Source organism: Lissotriton helveticus, chromosome 8, assembly GCF_964261635.1.
Source record: "Lissotriton helveticus chromosome 8, aLisHel1.1, whole genome shotgun sequence".
NCBI classification, from domain to species: Eukaryota; Metazoa; Chordata; class Amphibia; order Caudata; family Salamandridae; genus Lissotriton; species Lissotriton helveticus.
This window is the reverse complement of record NC_136069.1, coordinates 1,529,121,782-1,529,142,714: the sequence shown is the minus strand read 5'-3', so window position 1 is coordinate 1,529,142,714 and position 20,933 is coordinate 1,529,121,782. Positions and strand designations below refer to the sequence as shown.

The 20,933-nt window shown below is 45.4% G+C and overlaps 1 protein-coding gene across 3 annotated transcripts in view; it reads left to right on the top strand.

Moving 5' to 3' along the window:
* Positions 1-15,686: 15,686 nt before the first annotated feature.
* ACER3 (alkaline ceramidase 3) overlaps positions 15,687-20,933 on the top strand; it is a 188,465-nt gene continuing 183,218 nt past the window's right edge. The window contains exon 1 of one of the 3 annotated variants that reach the window (XM_078658514.1): positions 15,687-15,885. In XM_078658514.1, coding sequence (XP_078514640.1) covers positions 15,783-15,885 — 103 coding nt within the window. In that variant the 5' untranslated portion in view covers positions 15,687-15,782. Of the gene's footprint in view, positions 15,886-16,064; positions 16,342-20,933 lie in introns of those variants that run through there. The other 2 variants (XM_078658515.1, XM_078658516.1) reach the window with 2 other exon arrangements.

The window sequence follows — 20,933 nt, the reverse complement described above, 5'->3', positions numbered from 1 at the left end:
CACTAAAACTCTCTGTGTCTAAGAGATGCCAACTTGAAAAGTAGGGAGCAAGGTTCGAGTCATGACGTTGACTCAACATTGTTTGATTCTAGGCAAATCACTAAGGGCCATATGTATCAAGCAAAACTGCGATCGTAAATGCCGAAATTTGCAGAATTTGAGCAGGTGAGCAGGTCTTGGGTCTGTCGAAGGTGGGTAGGGAGGGTGTTCCAGGTTTTGGCAGTGAGGAAGGAGAAGGTCCTGCCACCGGAAGTCGTTCTTTGGATGCGGGCGACAGCGGCGAGGGCGAGGCTGGCGGAGCGGAGCTGGCGGGTGGGGGTGTAGAAACTGTGCTGCTGTTGAGGTAGGCTGGTCCGGTGTTGTGGAGTACTTTGTGTGTGTGGGTGAGGAGCTTGAAGGTGATCCTCTTGTCGACGGGGAGCCAGTGTAGGTATCTCAGGTGGGGAGTGATGTGGCTGCGGCGAGGGACGTTGAGGATCAGTCGGGCAGAGGTGTTTTGGATGTGTTTCAGCCGCCGGTGGTGTTTGGCCGGGATTCCTACTCTCTACTGAGAGTGGAAGTTAAAGGACAATGACCCTTGTTTGCTATTCCAAATGTCACAAACAGAAAACGTCTGAACTAACTGAATCAGATCTCTGTAGATAAATGGAAAGAGCTATATGAACATTCAACAGATGTTAATGAGGCCTTGGGCATCTGCCCATTCTTGACCACTGGAAAAAGGGAAAAAACACAGTTTTCAAGGATGGGCTGAGGCGCCTGTATCCGTATTCACCAGTCCAGTCCAGTAGCTACATTTGAGCTGGTCCTGGAGAGTCTGCTGAGCTATCAGTGTTCCTATGCCTACCCTGATCTCCTGCACAAGTGATCCTCTGCCTATACTACAAGGACACAAAGAAGCCGCCTGCAGAAGGTAATTTGTTACCACCTTCTAGCCAGATCTGTCCTCCACCAAGGGAGGGGCAGCCCAGCCCTTCTACAAAGCCATTGTAAACAGACTGCAAGCCAAGGAAGTTTAAGTGTGTCAGTGAGCCTGAGGCATGCAGGACTTGCATCTAATGCCCTAACTCTGAGACCAGTCACCTCAGCAAAGGCCTTAAGCAACAGCCACCCTGCAGACTCAAAACTAGGTAAATAAATTAGCCTAAGTGAGCTTGGGTGAGGACAGAAACCAGAGTAAATACAAATTGCCGTTACAATCTTTGATGCTGGTGTGATGCAGGAAAAGCATTTTAAATGCATTTGTTTAACCTGATATGCGTGGCACTTGGAAGTGCTGCATTACAGAGACTGCTTGTAGTCAGAGCCACTAGAATTTTGCAGCTGGGGTGGGTCAAATTATGCAGCAGGGATGAGTAAATTATGTAGCAATAAATTATGCGCCACATCTTGTGACAGTATTACTTCATTATTTTGTCATTTTTACGTCTCGCGCCTAGCGGTGCAGTGCGCAGCATTGCTCGCGTAGCGACAGACTTTTTGTAGGGTGGTTTGAAAACGGGTCTAGGAATCGCACACGATCGTGCGCGTGCTTTTCCTTTTGGGCCAGGCTATTGGCCTTTGCGTGCGTCTTTTTATAAAAGAGAGCACGCAATTGGCCAAAGCCAGGTGCATTGCTCTGCCCCTGGCCTATTGGTGTCTATTACGTGCTCCGGCCGTCATGTGGTTTCAGTTATCGTGCCCAGACACGGGCGCGATAATTGAAACCACATGGCAACCTGTGGCGAGCGCGCGCTCTCGTTTTATATAGGTAATAGCTGTAGAAATGCCATATACATTTAGCGCTTCGCTGCCTTTCGCTCTATACAGATACTAAATACATATGCTCGTCATCATTTGGACCAGCACTAAAAGCTGTCAACATCACTTAAAAATGTGAGGGCTAAGGTTAATTTGTATAGATCTTACACATAACCCCTCATGCCCCTGCCCTCCTACATACTGCATCTTAATGTGTCACCCTTCGTTCCAATTTCTTTCAGTTTCGGGTGTGCCCCCACCCTCTTCGGAGCACGAACAAAAATCTATTTTTAGGCTAAATCGACTAGGCTATGCCTTCTTGAATATTTGCAGTGTTTTTGCGATGTTTCTAAAACAAAGTCTACCTGTTTTTATGTGGTTGGCAGACAGTGAAATCATTAAGCTTCACAGCAGACAACATTCGTAGCATATACATTGTCACCCAAGGAGGTTGCTTTGGTCAGCGCCTGGCTTCCTTCCAGAATCACCTGTAGCAGATACCCAGACTGTGTTCGATTCCTCTGAAGGCAGATCTGCTCTTTAAGTAAAGTCAACAGCAAGGGCTTTTCAAAATCTGCAGGAAGACAACAGCAACCGCAACAGGCACCATATTTCAGTGTTTTTAAGACATGTTCTAAGTGAATGGGAGTAACCTTGATGACAGCATTGGGACTAGTGCTGATGACAATTAAAATAGCGCTAATAATACCAATGGTACTAGTGCTCCTGACAACAATGAGAATAGCACTAATGATAACAATGGGACTAGTGCCGATGCCAACAATGAGAATAGCACTGATGATAACAATGGGACTAGTGCCGATGCGAACAATGAGAATAGCACTGGTGATAACAATGGGACTAATGCTGATGCAAACAATGAGAATAGCGCTGATGATAACCATGGGACTAGTGCCCATGACAACAATGAGATTAGCACTGATGATAATGGCACTGATGATAACAATGGGACTAGTGCCGATGCCAACAATGAGAATAGCACTGATGATAACAATGGAACTAGTGCAGATGCCAACAATGAGAATAGCATTGATGATAACAATGGGACTAGTGCCGATGCCAACAATGAGAATAGCACTGATGATAACAATGACTATAGCTCTGATGATAACACTATGACTAGTGCTAACGAGAGCAGTGAGAATAGCGCTGAGGACAACAATGAGACTAGTGCTGATGACAACACTAATGACAACAACGAAAATAGCGCTGATGATAACACTGAGACTAGTGCCTATGACAACGAGACTAGTGCCGATGACAACAATAAGAATAGCGCTGATGATAACAGGACTAGTGTAGATGGCAAAACTGCATGATTAAGAGACTGCCACTCAGGGTTCGCACTGCTCATTCATAGGAGACACTGTCCGTGACTCACATGCCTCTCATAAGCGTGCACACGGGTCTTTAACCATATTCCTCCAACAGATTCTAGCACATTATTACAGCTTAATATGTTCCTTGTGAGGCCTCCTTGTAAAAACCTGTATTGGGTCGGGGACAATCGAGATTTGCCCGGCGGTATTGCCTCTGTGACCCACGAATTATTAATCAATGAAGAGGCAGGCGCTGGAGACTGGAAAGCAGGAAACAAGGGTTTATTCTCTCCGGAGGAGAACACAGCAAAACAGACAGCAGGTATCGTTCTGAGGTGCTCTAACTTATTTCTGGGGCCTGGCCCTTATATTCAGTCTTTAGCGGTTTTATTACAGTTTACATACTCATGACAATGCTTTGATGTACGGAAAAGACATTCCCGGAATCCCCCTTTGGGCCCGTTCCCACACATATTTACAGTAGAAGTCCCCACCCTGGTCACAGCAGGTGATGACTATCGCGCAGCTGGATATTCCGCCAATTCATGGAATGCGGGGTTCGATCGGATCTCATGGGGTGGGGGCTTTGATCAACTCGGGGGTCCTTTGATGAGGGAAGCTTTCTATTGCACGGGGAGGGGCAAGGGATAGTATCGACAGAGCTGGGTGTCGGCCTGGGAACAAAGAAGACAAACGGGCACACGGGGAAAAAGGGTTTGTATCAAAGGGCCGGGGACCAGGAAAGGGAAGAAGGGAGGTGTTGCGCTGGGAACAGGATGGGGGTCTGAGGCAGAGCAGCGCTGAAGAGGGGTTTATGATTCAAGGCAGGTGCAAGCAGGGGGTTGGTCAGCGTGCAGGCTTGGTGAGGGCGAAGGGCCATGTCGGGGGCCAGTGGCATGAAAGAGGGCTTGTTCTGATCAGGGCATTAAAAAATGGCGGGTGCGCACGAAAAGTGTGGCATCGGGGGAAGAGGCAAGATGGCGCAGATAATGTTCACCAAACCGTGCTAATTTTCCACAGTCCTCCCTTTAACATATTCAAGACATCTTGCTGATTCATTTTCTACTCAGTTCTATTCTGCTGGGCATAAGAAAAAGCAGTAGGAACCCTAGGTGAAGGAGTAGTAAACATTACATTTAAGATCTCTAGTTTTAGGAGGCGGACCTATTGATAAACTTTGATAAACTTGTGTAGCAGGAAAGTCATAGTAATGCAATACAAAGGTGATCCGAAGTGAGAGCAGTGAGTACATTTCATAAGGTGCATTGATGGATTGTTACATAATTAATACAATGTTGGCTGGGAGAGAAACGAGACGTAGCAGAAATGATAGTGAAGGAATGTTCGAAGTTTAGTAAGTTGTCAGCAATATTTTTTTTTTCCGTCTTCTGTTGGCACTGTGGAGCACCGGCGGTGGAGCTACGAGTCCAGCTCTATTCTAAGTTCCGTGTAGCAGAGCACGACCTTTTCCTCGCGTTTCTGATCAAAAAGGTCTTTTTCGCCCTGCGTCCTTTGGGATCAATAGTCAATAAGTTCGGGTGGAGGAAGAGGGTGCAAATAGTCCATAGGGTAGGTCGGAGGAAAAGGGGGATGGAGCAAGGCCAGATCGGGAACAAACTAGGGAAACGAGAGATTCAGATAGGCGGGCTCATGACCGAGTCAAGAGAGCGGGGACCTTTCGGCACACATTCGAACATGGAGCAGGGGCATCAGGTTAGCCCTTTCCTCTCCTTTTGTTATAGATAGTGCCTCGTCCTGTAGCTCTGTTCTGTCGCGGTCTCGCCTTGGCCCATGTTGCAGACGTTCCATAGTCCGTAGTCAGGCCACGTGCTCCCACATCCGGTCCTTCTTCCCTCCGGCAGCCGTACCCTTGAAGGAGTTTGAAAAAGACAGTCTTTAGAGAATTGGTAGAGGAAAGTAACCACATAACTCTATTTCTCTCCCAGCTCCAGGTAAATGAGGATAGAGACGTTCGCTATATTAGAGTTCACAACTGACATATAAACGATCGATGGTGGTCCTGCTGGATTTACTATGACTTTCCTTCACAACTGTTTAATATAGTCATGACGGTTCATCTGATGGGAACCCACCTCCGTAATACAATCCTGACAATGCCAAACCGTTCTCTAGGGGTCTATATTTACAAAAAGGGTGGTGTGAGCTATCAGCATGGTACTAATAGGCCTCTCGCTGAGAGACGAACATAGGCTAAACATTTTTTTTTATTTTTTTATTATCAATGCATCCTCCCCTTTTTACTTAAACATTTTTACTTTCGACGAGGTTCATTGTAATGGGTTTCTTTGCTCCGGCCTAATCTTAAACTTTGCAAAACATCATTCTGGTCCCTATGCAACCTCTCACGGCCTAATTACAAAATTAGGAAAGACAGGGGTCTCATGGGAAAACAACTAGGGACATAGAAAACGGTGGTGGGGGAGGGCATCGTCTTATTTTGGGTTATAATGGCATTATCGGCAAAAGGCCACAGTTCAGTTGGTGAGCGTTCAGTGACACTTCCCAAACTCTGAAATTTGCTTATCAAAAAATCGCTTCTAGGAACCACAGCTGGCCTGCGTTAGTTGTAAGCCGGCTCATCTTTTACAATCGGGGGTAGGGGATAGTTAAAAACTCTTATCGGGGGGGGGGCAACTGACCGCAACACTGGGTGCGTCCTGGGAAGATGGGGGGGTTTCGGTTACTTTTATGGTTTGGGTATCGTGACAATTCGGAACGGGGAAGGTCGCGCTATCTGGGGCACTCTATTCCATCAGGGGAGCCGCTGACGTAGTTCCCTTATTACGGGTCAGATCAGGGAACCTCAGTCGTCTTACCCGTCCTTTCCCTTATGGCCAATTCAAAATAGTTTTCGGAAAGGAGAGTTAGTGGCACAGCGTTAGGGCGATTGTATTAAAGACAAGTTTTGAGCAAATACTGGCGGTATTTGAAGCCAATTGGGTGGTGTGCTAGGGGTGGTAGTCTGCCAATTTCGGAGCTAATCGCTTGGAAGAGTGGGAGTGTGAAGGAGAGAGAGAGAGAGAGAGAGAGAGAGAGAGAGAGAGAGAGAGGGAGAGAGAGAGAGAGAGAGAGAGAGAGAGAGAGAGTGCAACGGCAGGCTAAATAGTACACGTGCGACAGGAGGGTGGCAGTGTATTCGAGAAAGGCTATTTAGTGCATTACACAGCAAAGGACAGTTATGGGTCTGCGTTAGAATCTTGAAGGCATGCAGTTTGAGGCGGACGAGCATTAGACAGGGTAGAGGGGGCATGCTTTGAGGAAAAGAGAAAAAAAGGGGGGGGTACCGTTGTGTCGCACTTTCTTGCACTCTTGGTCCTTCGACCAGTTGAGTCAACGCTTCAGTCACACATACACACATTCTCTCATAGTTTCGGATCATACGTGACATGGGTTCATTCGTGCAGCCTGGTTTAAGGGTGATCATTTTCCATCAGATCATACTAGTTTTACGGGGGTGTGCTACAATGAGTAGTTTGCAGGCGTGCTTATGTGCCATCTTGCAGCGTTGGTCCGCTTCGCGTATTAGACGGGGCAAGGCTTCAGATCCTCGTCATACCTCGGTTGCGGCCCCTGATGTAACCTGTAGAGGGAGGAAAAAGAGAGGGGGGGGAGGGGGACAACATTCGCGCATATAAAATACATGGATTCGAGAGTCCTTTACTGACCTCATACTCGTCTTTCCTCATCGGGGTAGAGTCCCCGGGGATATGGTTTCTGGAGTCGGGGGGGCAGTGTGTCCTTATAGGTCGTGTGCGGGGAAACGTGAAAAGGGAACCAGAGGTGCCTAGTGCGAGGTGTCTAGTTAGCAGATGTATCTCACTATCGGGGTCCTTAAAAGTCTCCTTCAACGCTGTGACGTTCTAGGGTTCTTCAGTTCTAGGGTCAGCTCTGTTCCCTAATACCTTTGAGTCGTTGTACTTTATAACATTTACATCGTTTTATTTTACCCTTTCTTTTACATTCCCTCATTTATACCGTTCTTTTTACCCATCCTTGGAAGTCGAGGTCTTCCTCCATGCGAGAGTTCATGAGTCAGTCGCGTACCTTGAAGGCAGAGTGTCGTGTCGTAGACCCGATCCGTCCTCCAGGGCTGGGCAGCCATCTTCTTAATAACCTTAAAGAGGGAGCATAGTAGGGTGCACAGAAAAGAACTCTCCCGCCCATCCCATATTTTCAAATAAAGCATGCAATACCCGTTCATTATTTCGAAGACCTTTATTTTTGCAAAATCATAGCACGTGGACTTATGAGGGCGCAGTCGTATTTGGCCGGACACGGTAATGGCTAAAGTGCGTACAGTGGGGTGTCGTTTTGCAGCAATAAGAACGTTAGAAAGTTCTAGCAATTCATTTGTAGCAAGCTTAGAACGTCTATCAGTTGGCCGGGGGCTCGGGGGCGTTTATTTCATAATTTAGAAGCATAGTTCAGACTAGTTGTAATCAGATTTTCCTATATGCATACCGTGTGCGTGCATCATAAGCGAGGTTATACATCGGCTATATTTATATAAAAACATAATACATCGTACATTTATAATCATCATTTTAACGGGATCCGTTTACATGTTCCCCGAGTGAGCTCTCCTTTCTTCTTGTCAAGTGTACAAAAAGGGTCATATATGTCTCAGAACATTAAGTTTGTATAGTACAAAGGGACACCGCGAGGTGTTCGTAAGTTCCTATCGATACCGGTGCCATTTTGGGCGGGGCCGGGTTAGTCCGGAAGTAGCATCAGGGAAAATGTTTCCTACAATCGGCAGTTGGACCAGAGTCCTTTTCGGCAGTTCTAGAATTCATGCTAACAGAAGGAGTGGCAATGTCATGTTTGTTTCGTTGGCGATCAAGGCAGTTGTCCCTTACCGGAGGCCTGCAGTGGCCGAGGGTTCCTCCGGGGACCTTTGCAGAATCTTCAAGGCTGTGGAGATGTTGTCGGAGGTGGGGGCTCGTGCTCCGGTGGGCGAGCGACCGAGTTACATCGCCGTTCAAAGTTACTCTAGTGGCCGAGGCCCGCCTTCCAGCGGACCCAGACGCCATTTTGAGGCCCTGCAGCAGTCCCCTCTCATCGAGTCTGTAAGAATGGAAGTATGGCCACCTGTGGCGCACATTCGGTGCTGCGCAAGTATCGGTGCAGTCATTGCATATTCGGTGCTCCGAAAATATGGGTACCATTGCACGTTCGGTGCTGCGCAAGTATTGGCGCACCATCACCTGGTTGGGGGTGCTCGGTGTGGGGCCGGCGGCTGGGAGACCTCCTATCCGTGGAGGTGGGAGAGGCTCGTCCGCGTCGCCTCTCCCTCCCAGCCCAACTTGGACAAATTGTTGTGGAGGTACGTGCAGGACATCCCGCCGCCCAGAGCTGCTGCGGCTGTTACGGAGGGGAAAAGAAAGAGGTGCCTCGTTCTTCTCTGCACCCGGATTCCTTAGGTCATCGGCTGCAGCCAGACTCAGTTGGCCCCGGTCCCTGGCCATTGGTGGCCGGACCGGGTGGACATGTGGCGGGACTACCGGCAACTACCTAGGGCCGCTGCGGCTGGACTCCGCTGGCCCCTGCCTCTCCTCCGGCTCCCCCATACGTTGAGATTTCCTGACCAAGTGCTGGCTGCAGGGCCCGCCTTATATGGGTTGCCGCCGGTTGGGCGTAGCCGTAACCCTGCCCTGCTTTGGAAGGTTCCAGAATGTGGGGGGTGGTGTTCAGTTGGCTTTCATGTTCTACAGTTTACCGTTCTTGTTTTTCTAGCGTTATTGTGTTTTTCTTATGCTTGTTATGTTAAAATAAAAGTTCATGTTTATCAGCGGCTTACTGATGTCGTTTCCCATTTCTTTTTTTTTTTCTCAGGTTGTTTCATGCTAAAATTTCTATTAACATAGTTTATGTAACATGGAAGCACGTGCAGGGGGATGACGCAGATTCATATATTACGTACACACAAACTCAAACGGGGGGTGCGGGGACAGTAAAAAAGCATGATACACAAGATTCAAAGACAAACATAAAACAGTGATTGGCCATAATTTTTCTCTTTCTGTCTGTTAATTTGGAACTAGGCTGGGTTCCCGTCTTTACATTGTCCGGTCCTAGGAAAATTCGAACATGTCGCTGAAATCGTTCTGGCGAAATCTGTGCCATCGGGCATAATCAAACGTGGTGGTTCTATCTGGTCTGTCCATGCGAGTCTGATTCTTCTTTGCCTCGCGCTTTTTCTCATTCTGCCGGCCTGTCGTTCCTGTCGGCCCTCTGCCTCTACTCACGCTCAGTAGAGTCGGGCATTGGGCTTTCCAGTGTCCGACGTATCTACAAAAAGCGCATTGGTCTTGCCCTAAGTCTGGCCGTCTTTTGCGTAGTGTCGGGGGATAACTTTTGGGTCGTGGTGCCTCGGGGTTGTCCTGTCGGTATGTTTCTCTACCTGATCTGTCCTCGTCTTTTCTCTGTCGTTGCATAGCCTCTCTGCGCCACATACCGAGACTGTCGAGCATAATAGGCGTTGTCTTATTATTGCGAAGGGCGATTTCCAACGTTTCTATTTTACCAAGGTCAAAGGACCCTACCAGTGGCCACTGTTTGTCTTGACATTCTTTGGTATACCTGTGCCACAATTTATTATAGGCTATGGTGACTAATCCATAGTTTATGAACATGTCCTTATTAGGGGTGCCGTCCAGTGGAGCTATATGGTCCACCTCTAATACACGGTCCGGGCTGAACCAATTATCAATCAGTGGGGAGAAGACAGACATGACGGCTCGTAGCGAGGGACAAAAAGTCAGCACTGCCTATCTTATCACTGTGCGCAAAGACTAGACAGAATATTTCTATTCTACGTTGTTTGCGGGCAGTGAATACCTCATGAACAAAAAATAAAAAAGAGTAACCAGTAACGAGGAACAATCAATAATAAATAAGATAGAGTAGAATCAATGGGGAGAGTAAGTAGGGCGCAAAAGTCTGCGTCCTCTACCCTTTCACTATCCACAAAGAGGAATCTGTTATTTCCGGTTTGCAGACAGAGAATCTCCAGAAGACAATCTGCGACCAGTAGTTCGGGGTCAAAGAACCCAGTTAATCAGTGAGGGAGAGGGAATCTCCCAAAAACCGTTTAAGAAATAATAGAGTCAGTGGGGGAGAAAAATAGGCACGACGGTTGCGTTACCTATCCTTCACTGTTTGCAAGAGGGAAAGAGCCTACTGTTTCTCCGCGTGCAGACAGTGAATCTCCAAAATAAGTTAACAAAGAGTAATACTAGTAATTTTTTTTTTTCTTTAAACAATCAAGCAATTATTTCGCAATCCGTCGTGTTTACACGACCTTACCCGGACCGTATGGACAGTTTCTTGTCTTCCGAATCCAGCGCCTGTTCGTCCTCTTTTTCTCGTATTTCTCACGGCACTCCTAATGGTCCCCAGTCAGGACCGTAGATCGCTCGAGAGAGGTCTGTTCGGAACTAGTGAAGTTCGGATGATCGGCTGCCAGACGAGGGTCTATTGGGCAAGAGCTCTCCCGATCGTTGCAGTCGTTCACTCTGTCGTCGGGACCTCTCCCACTGGATCCACGAGTCGCTGATGGGCCCCACGCTTGGGACGCCAATTGTAAAAACCTGTATTGGGTCGGGGACAATCGAGATTTGCCCGGCGGTATTGCCTCTGTGACCCACGAATTATTAATCAATGAAGAGGCAGGCGCTGGAGACTGGAAAGCAGGAAACAAGGGTTTATTCTCTCCGGAGGAGAACACAGCAAAACAGACAGCAGGTATCGTTCTGAGGTGCTCTAACTTATTTCTGGGGCCTGGCCCTTATATTCAGTCTTTAGCGGTTTTATTACAGTTTACATACTCATGACAATGCTTTGATGTACGGAAAAGACATTCCCGGAATCCCCCTTTGGGCCCGTTCCCACACATATTTACAGTAGAAGTCCCCACCCTGGTCACAGCAGGTGATGACTATCGCGCAGCTGGATATTCCGCCAATTCATGGAATGCGGGGTTCGATCGGATCTCATGGGGTGGGGGCTTTGATCAACTCGGGGGTCCTTTGATGAGGGAAGCTTTCTATTGCACGGGGAGGGGCAAGGGATAGTATCGACAGAGCTGGGTGTCGGCCTGGGAACGAAGAAGACAAACGGGCACACGGGGAAAAAGGGTTTGTATCAAAGGGCCGGGGACCAGGAAAGGGAAGAAGGGAGGTGTTGCGCTGGGAACAGGATGGGGGTCTGAGGCAGAGCAGCGCTGAAGAGGGGTTTATGATTCAAGGCAGGTGCAAGCAGGGGGTTGGTCAGCGTGCAGGCTTGGTGAGGGCGAAGGGCCATGTCGGGGGCCAGTGGCATGAAAGAGGGCTTGTTCTGATCAGGGCATTAAAAAATGGCGGGTGCGCACGAAAAGTGTGGCATCGGGGGAAGAGGCAAGATGGCGCAGATAATGTTCACCAAACCGTGCTAATTTTCCACATCCTGACTCCTGCCATTGGGATTTAAGTTCTGCCACTATGTTGATTATAATTCCAGTGCTGGAGCATTGTGCTTTTGGTAACACGAAGCCATCTCGTGCTTTACCTGTACTTGTTTGTTTTTGTGAGTAACGTTAAAGGAGCCAGTATGCGCTGTGGAAAGGGCTTTTCTGTAACAACAAGCATTTACTCGCATTTAGGCGAGTTTGACCTATTGGCATTCTAAATGATAATGGCTTTTATTTATGTTTCAAAAACCAAAACATAAATAAAAGGCAATGTCATTTTCAATAAAAATAGCTCAAACTCTTGCAAATGCGAGACCTATTGCATTGCAAATGCTTGTTAAACTTGATAACACTAGCTGGGCATTAATCATACCTCATTAGTACCAATTTAATACACAAATATAGCAATAAACTTTAGAAAGGTGAACAGTCAACCTTTGCAAAGACCGCGCTGCAACACGTTGCTGCGTTTTTACTAACTTTTGAACCGTTTGCGCTAGAAACAAAAGCGTTTCTTAAAATCTGCAGATTATGAGGCAGATGAATTATGTGGCAAATGCAGCAAATCTACAATTATGCGAAAATCGCTGCGGCCACACAATCACAAAATGCCAGTGGTCCTGCTTGTAGTTATATCTGCTCCAAGTAAAGAACAGATAAGGACATCTTGTGGGAAGATTGTCAACCAACTATAAAAAAAAAATTTGGTTTGCAATAATTGACCGCACAGCCTCCAGATCATATCAGAAGAATGCCTAACAAAAGTCAAAAATTACAACTATCTTGCAAAATAACGGCACGTTTCTACAGGGAAAACAAAATAGGATTAGTAATTTGTATATCCTCTGAAATTGAAACATGGAAGGCGACACGATCCAACCACAGTACCTCCAGTGATATGCCAATAAGAGAGCAGAGGAAGGCAGAGACACTGAAACCAACCTCACATGCCCTAGATCACACGACATGCAAACTGAACCTGAAACATCACAGTAATTCACAATACAAACAAATGTAAGGCAAAGTTCAGCAAGACCGATCAGGGTCTGATCAATCAACCGCCAACAGTCAGATCACACAAAAACAAATATTGAAAGTTATAAAAAAAACAGAGACCCGATGGGGCACCGGGACCAAACGGTTTACCCAACGCCCTATTCAAAAAAGACTTAGCATTTTGGTCTAACCATCTAGCCACACTGTTTGCTAATATTTCGGAATCCCATACTATCCCAGACTCTAGGCGAGGAAGCATATTGCATCCAATATTCAAATCAGGGGCTTGCGCAAATCCCTTAAATTACAGGTTATTAGCCCTCATAGATGTTGAAGCAAAAATCTATGCTGCAAACCTGCTGAAAGACCTAGAGGATTGGGTAGATAACATCAAACTGATCCCCAATACACAGACAGGCTTATGAGACGGAATGGGCACTTTAACAAAGATATCCGTCGTTACACTCTTGGCTAATCAATCTATTCCCAATTCAAAAGTTCTGTACGCGTGTTTCGTGGATCTCAAGGCAGCCTTCGACAAGGTCCCTAGACAAGCCTTGTGGGCAAAATTGGAATCCTGTGGTGCACCTACAAACCTATTGAATGCTATAATTAATCTTTATTCAAAAACAAGGGTCCAAATAAAAATGGGATGGTCGAAATCTAACAAACAAAATTACCACCACCAATGGCTTAAAACAGGGGTGTGTTCTAGCCCCCTATGTATTTAATATATATACAGCCGATTTAGATTATAACCTACGTTCAACATTAGGTGATCCTCCGAAACTGGGGAACGTGAGAACAGCAAGTTTGAAATATGCAGATGACATTGTGCTGCTCTCTCAAACGCCTCGTGGCCTCCAACGTCTGATAAACAAACTAGTAGAATACACAGACCTAAATCAACTACATATAAACTTTAAAAAAACAAAGGTCATTTGTTTTTCAAGCCCACGCAAAAAAATACCAAAATTCACTTGGACGATCAACAGTAACTGCCTGGACCGCGAGGGGACATACAAGTATCTGGGATTAATTTTGGATTGCCACCTTAATTATAAGCAACACCAAGAACAGCGGAAAACAAAAGCTAAACAGCTACGATTTGCATTCAAAACCTTGCAAAAAAACTCAGTGACTGTTCAACCACCCACTTATTAAAGGTCGTGGCATCAAATTTTTTACCTTCAATTACATATGAATCCGAACTCTTAAACACAAAAGACACAACATCTCTGAACATCGCCCAAACCAGTCTGTTCAAAAAATTGTTTAACATTCCGCGCCATATTTCTCAAGCCCGGATCAGACTTGAATTTGGGTTAAAGTAAACAGACCATGTCAAGACCAGGAGCACTGGTTAAATATTACTGGAGAATGCGGGCGGCAGAGGATGTCTCCCAGGCACATTATTGTTGGCTGGAGGTCGAAAAGCAATCCATATCGAGTAATTCAGTTTATTCATTCTTAAAGAAATCGATTGAGGCTTTAAAGTTAGAGGAAGCATGGCACACAATTCCATCCTATCCGGAGTTTAAACAATTAGTCAACAAAACAGTTAATCAAATGTCTCAAGAACAGGATAAAGCTGCATTGACTATGAAAACCAATGTATGGATCGTGCTGCCAACATATAAAATGTCAAAGCCCCAATCATACCTTTTGGCAGTAGCGGTCGGCAGTAGGAGTTACTGCAGGGCGGTGACGTGGGCAGGGGGAGGGGCAGGGTGGGGGGTAGTAATGTATGGATTACGGAGTTTTACAGGTAAGTAAACCTTTAAATAAATAAAACGAATTTTGTTGCACGCACTGCATCACCAAATGTGACGCAGTGCGCGCAACAAAATTTGTTTTATTTATTTAACTGTTTACTTACCTGTAAAACTCCGTAATCCATACATTACTACCCCCCTCCCTGACCCTCCCCCTGCCCACGTCACCGCCCTGCAGTAACTCCTACTACCGACCGCTACTGCCTTTTGGAACACTTTGCAAATCGAATGAAACAGCAACTGATCTTACTGAGACTGGGAGTGTACCCAACTAAAGATCTAACTCCAAAATGAAAACGCACCTGGCTCTCAACGGACTGCCGTCTATGCGGGCAAGATGAATCAGTGCTCCACTTACTTTGGATTTGCCTGGCATTATCATCCAAACGGAAAGAACTGTTGCGGCTGTTAATCAAAAAAGAGCAGATAAGGACTTGTAGATCCGCAGTAATAAAATGTTTAGGAGGGTCAACTGTGCACTGGCATGTAAAGCATTAACCGCTTCAGCGCGGCGCAGATTCCTGCGCTGTGCTGAACGTTCCATTGAGCCAATGGAACGATGACGGAACGGTTCTGTCATGAGCACAGCTCAACCGTCGCTCATGACGGAACCGTTCTGTCATAAGCATGGAAGGGGTTAACGTTTTTAAGCCTAGCTGCAAACGCACTAGAAAAGAGAGATACAGAACTTGAACTGGCTAAGCAAGTAATGTGAAACAGTTTAGACAATTACCCCGAAGCCAGCATAAGAATTAGATATCTCATAGCCAGAATGACTCCTATAAGACTAAAGGCACCAATTGCACTGTTTCTCTTTGTTTTATTAATCACAAAAAAAGAAGGATTTTTTATATACATTTTAAATGAGAAGTTTATCAACTTACTTGTATTTTACTCATGAATTTTATGCCCTATGTGTTTATGTGTTTTAGCGGTTAAGCCGATCTTTTTATGATTTAAACCAAATCAATAGTAATGAAGTAATTTACTACTAATTTATATGAATAAATATTAAACAGAGTCGCTCATTCGCATAGTCCTCAAATGACTCACTCGTCAGACCTTATCCTCAGTTTGATCTACTTTTCTTTGCTAAAAGTTAAGCATGTTTCCGTGGATGACTTTCCAGCTGTTCGTTGATATCAATTAACGTCAGCAACTAAACCGAATTGTGGAAAGCCCGAGTATGACAAAGCAGCAGTAACAGAAATAACTAACTCCCAAGTCTACTTTTATTACAGGGCATGACTGGAGAAAACAGCATGACCAGCCCCTCCCTCTGGCTTGTGGCGTTGCCATGGCGTATAGACAATCCCGTGAAAAAGCCTGGCCTCTTTGTCCCCTCCCCACTCTCTTTCTTTCTCCTCCCAGGCCCGCCTCCCCTTCGCCGCCAGGCACCGAGTGCCTCCACAAGGCGGAGTCTCGTTCTCCGTCCACTCAGCTCTCCCTCCCACTTCCACCATGGCTCCCGCAGCGGACAGGCCCGGCTACTGGGGCCCGCCGACCTCCACCCTGGAGTGGTGCGAGGAGAACTATGCCGTTTCCTTCTACGTCGCAGAATTCTGTGAGTTTTATTCTGTGACGCACTATTTCGCGTAACGTATCCCGTCACGTTTTCTTCCGCAGCCGCACACCCTATGAAAAGCCTCCGCTCCATCATCAAGCTACATCATCACATGTGTGTAAATTTGGCGAATGGATCTCTCCATCACCTTCAGATAACCCCTTCTTCCGGGATGATACCCTTCTCGTCCTCCAGTTGGAGGAGAGGGACTGGTGGGATGGATGTAGTTCAGACTCAGCCTGTTTTGGCGTCAGGAAGCCGGTAGCTCTCAGGCGTTGTCAGTCCAGTGCCTGGCTTCTTCTTCCTGGTTGTATAGGAGAAGTACAGCCCACTAATTGGTGCGGCAGTCTGACTCACCACGGTCATGCATTATCTTTACAAGCGTTGGAGCAGGTGACAACTAAACTTATGCTTATAAGTTCCAGGGTGGCCTGCTTTTTCGTGGGTACACGCTAGGTATTCTTTTTAATTATTATTTTGTGTACGAGACGAAGGCCAATTCCTGTTGAGCAATATACACAATACAACTCTTGTGGCTCAGGAACTATCCTGCCTTTTGAGAACTGAAAGCAAATGTCGAGATTTCTGATTTGCCATTGTGGAACCGTTGTTTCCTCTTTCACCTCATAGGTTGCACACACGTCACAGTGTTGCTTTGTTATTTTTAAATCTGATATATAAGTACTTACGTTTTCACACGGAGTCATGTAGTTAAAAAAAGCCCCCTAAAAATTGACATGCTGGTCGAATCTGAATGTTTTTTGATATGTGTCAATCATGTGTAGGTTTTAAGAAAATTAGCAATTCTTCTACTGCTTTGAGGGTTTGGGTACTTCAGATGAAAGTTAATTGAGTGGGATATGTGTGTTGGATAGTTTTGTAATCTACATCAAATTTTCCTAGTGCAATCTTCATAGAGTAAACTTTGGGGCGGGGAATACATCATTTAGTAGAATGGTCAAACAGGTTTGCTAAAGCCTGACTACACCTGTTTTCCTCCTGTCACTGTGAATATTAAAAGGTATTTGGCTGAACATAGCACGCCGTGGGGACACGACCAGGCCTGCAGAATATAGAAACTTGTGTGAGGAGTAACCGCTGTCTACTCATGCAGTCCAGTTGGTTCATCGTGAAGTCCTGATGAGGACCGCTGCAAATCAATGCTGTCCATATTGTATGCAATGCTCCACCTGCTCCTGGTTCAACCTTGGGAAGCGTAGTGAGCTAGACTGAAAACGAATATATATATATCTCCATTTTGAAGGGCTGCCAATATTCTCTCTATATTTCCATATCCTGCTGTCAAGCCCTTCTTCTACAATAGTTATTTCTGAAGGTTTTCCTCATTTGCACGGAAGATCAGTTGTGCTATATTCTTTTGTGGTGAATCTTGATGTTTACCCTACTGCAGGAATGCACCATTAAGGAAATGTTTCTGTCCCTACATTTGTCTTCTACACTCGTTTTCTGCACTCGGGTCCCCAGAACTTGTATCCCCTGCACCCTAGTTTGAGTCCCTATGGCCCTAGGAGCCTTGCTGCTAGTGGACACCCCTTGTACATTTGTGACTGTTCTGCCGGGTGGTGGCACTTGGAACACACTGGCCACCCTTGTCTCTCTGCACCTTGATAACAGTTTCTTTTGTTCTAGACTTTCAAGTGGCTAGGCCCCTTAAGAGCTTTACGTTTTCTATGGGCTTATTACTCTCTTAGATTTCTTTTATGTTTTTATTTGCAGGGAAGAGAACCAAAATACTGCTGCAATGGGACAGATACCTGCTCCCTCGTGTGCTCCATTCACACATGCTGGGAAAAAGGGGAAAAAGGGTGCAGACGTTTTTTTCCCTGGCACATGGGTATGGCTGGGGTACATCCAATTAAGTGCTATCCAAGGCCCTACTATTTTTTTGATGGGGAAGGGAAGCAGGTTGCTTGAAGGGCTTTTTTGTTTCCCATCACCTCTGCCAGATACTGAATCCTGTGTTTCTGAATGATCAATATTATTATAAACAACTTGGAAGATAATATGCAGATTAAAGCAAATGTTAGCTACGTCCCTATCATATTTCATCATGCATCCCATACATGTTAATCTGTTCCCTACCCAAAGTATTTGGATATGGAGAACCATCTAATTTATATCCCCCCTGTATTGGTTTACGATGTCTGAATTATGATGAGGCATTTATATTTGACCCGCATACCTTCTGCTGTCTTTGGTGTTACCAGCTGAACTCAGCCCATCAGCGTTATCTTTCAGCAACAGTTCCATGTGTCTAACCCATCTCCAGCACCTGTAATTTATGTAACTATATCACCATGTCTTACAAAAGGAGGAGGTGGTCATTCATACTCTTCTCCTAACTTGCTTAAAAAATATGCAAACAGTGTCCCTTTGCTGAAACATGCTGCTTACAAAGCATGGCCTAGCGAAAGCTTCCCTTCACTGTTTTGTGAAGCTGAACAGTGTAAAAAACATTGAGTTTCTAAAATTTAAAAGAGTTAAAAACATGGCAATCAAGCACACATTTGTCAGCATTTGCTAGTTAATCAGTCTGTTTTTCCAGGCCTTACACCTTATACACGCATTGTCTAATGTTAAATTCAGCCATATTCACATGTACTCAGACCTGTTGTATGTAATATGCATTATTATCATAAGGAAGCTCTGCCACACGATATATATATAAAAAAAAATTATTTTGCAAAAAAATGCAATATGCATCAAAGGTTTAAAAGTAAATAACCTAAAAATGCAGATGTCTAAATGTTGTCCGCATGTATGTGGAAATAAAATAATAAAAGTGAACTGTCACAAAAATAAATAATACAAAATTTAAATAAAAGCAGAGATGGACCCACCAACTTTTTAGGCAGTTGTGCTAATGTTGGCTGATCCATTTCCCAATGCTGAGCTGTGTGGAAGCAAATATGAATGATGCTTGAACAGACCAATGGACAAAGAGGGTTAATTGAAATCCCCTGTATGTTTGAATATTTATGTATCTTTATAATCTCAATATTGAGAGATATGGTCCCACGAACAGACTGTCGCAAACATTTGGTTATGGATACTGTATTCTGGCATAACTGCCATCAACCACTGGCTATAATAGCTGCAGACACATATGTAAAAAGTTCTGTAAATGTAATCAACCATTATATCAAACAATTATATCATAACCTCAGGTAGTAAAAACCAAGTACTTCCCTTGTGAGCCTTAAGGCATGGAAACCACACATAAATTGCATTATTTGGAAAACTTAATGTGAGCAGACCTTGACCAGATGTAGTCCTGACATTAATTATAATGAAAACTTCCTGGAGTAGATACTGTACCTGTAAAACCGAGGGCTTGTCACGCCGTAGGAACACCGAGAGGTGGAAAGGCCTCGTAACACAGCCGGACGATAGTCGATTCAATGTCGACATATTATTATTTGGCCACTTTTCAAATAAGGAAAAATGAGAGAACCTTCCACAGAGAGGATTATTCTGGTCTGGGGTTTTATGCTACCCATTACCTTTCAATAACTCCCAGAAAAAAACAGCGCAAGCCCACCAACTTGCCTGTATCTGAGAATAACCTGCAGAAACGTCCGAAATGGCCGCACTTTTTTAGGTCGAGCCTAGGCAGTGCGCATGCGCTGTCTGTAAGACCTGTTATCTCCTCTATTGTTTTTGGCATGCCCAAGAATTGCCATTTGTTTGTTGTTGTGCCATTTCGAAATGCAGGGTATTTATTGGTACATTGGGTCTGATTCGCCTTTGAGTGCTTGAGTGACACCCAGGAGATTTCACTAATTTGTTTGCTTTCATTGGCCATTCCAAAACGTCAGCGGTTCCTCCTGGTCATCCTGATCTGCCTTTTTATTTTGTATATTTACAACAAGGGGTGGTGAGGGACAGAGTCTCTGAATTAAGCAGAATACTCTCACCCTGTCAAGAGATCAGGGCTAGATCCAACACCGTTTTTTAGCTCACTGCACCATCCCAGTTTCAGAACCTGGCTGTATGCAAATTAGTCTGTTCCTGTCCCAGTGCATGATGGGAACAGGGCAAACCAAACTACAAAAGCCAATTCTTACACTGGGAAGGAAACAAGCTTCCGGGGACCGGTTTCTGGCATTACAGCCGTCTTCGGCCCGGCTTGCTTGAATCCTGATGGTGCAATGAGCAAGGGACTCATGTCTGAGTATACCCTTCCACGCTTAGGGTGGACAAAAATATTTACAACAAGGGGTGGTGAGGGACAGAGTCTCTGAATTAAGCAGAATACTCTCACCCTGTCAAGAGATCAGGGCTAGATCCAACACCGTTTTTTAGCTCACTGCACCATCCCAGTTTCAGAACCTGGCTGTATGCAAATTAGTCTGTTCCTGTCCCAGTGCATGATGGGAACAGGGCAAACCAAACTACAAAAGCCAATTCTTACACTGGGAAGGAAACAAGCTTCCGGGGACCGGTTTCTGGCATTACAGCCGTCTTCGGCCCGGCTTGCTTGAATCCTGATGGTGCAATGAGCAAGGGACTCATGTCTGAGTATACCCTTCCACGCTTAGGGTGGACAAAAATATTTACAACAAGGGGTGGTGAGGGACAGAGTCTCTGAATTAATTTTATTTTGTAGGCCATCAACATCGTTTTAGGCTTTCAGGCCGTTTCACTGAGCAATGCTCTGTTCAGCACCTGCAAAGTTGCAATTTCTGTCCCGTAGCTGTTGAGCTATGACAGTAGTCTAACTCAAAAAAAAAAATGCGAGACCAATTGCATTTCTAATGCTTGTTTTAAATATGATGCTGGCGAGGCAGCTAATGTTTCTAGGCATGACCAAATTAAACAGATTTGTAATGACAGTCTTTTAGAAAGCTATTAAAATGAGACACTGCTCTAAAAGGTAACAGTACTTTCTGGAGCTGAGATGCAATACCATTTGATGATAGGCCTTCATAGTCCATTTGAAAGTAGAATAAAAAATTAGCTAGCACTCGCGGCATGAATTTTCAATTCCATTAAGGATACGGAGGAGAGAATTATGCTTCTCTTTC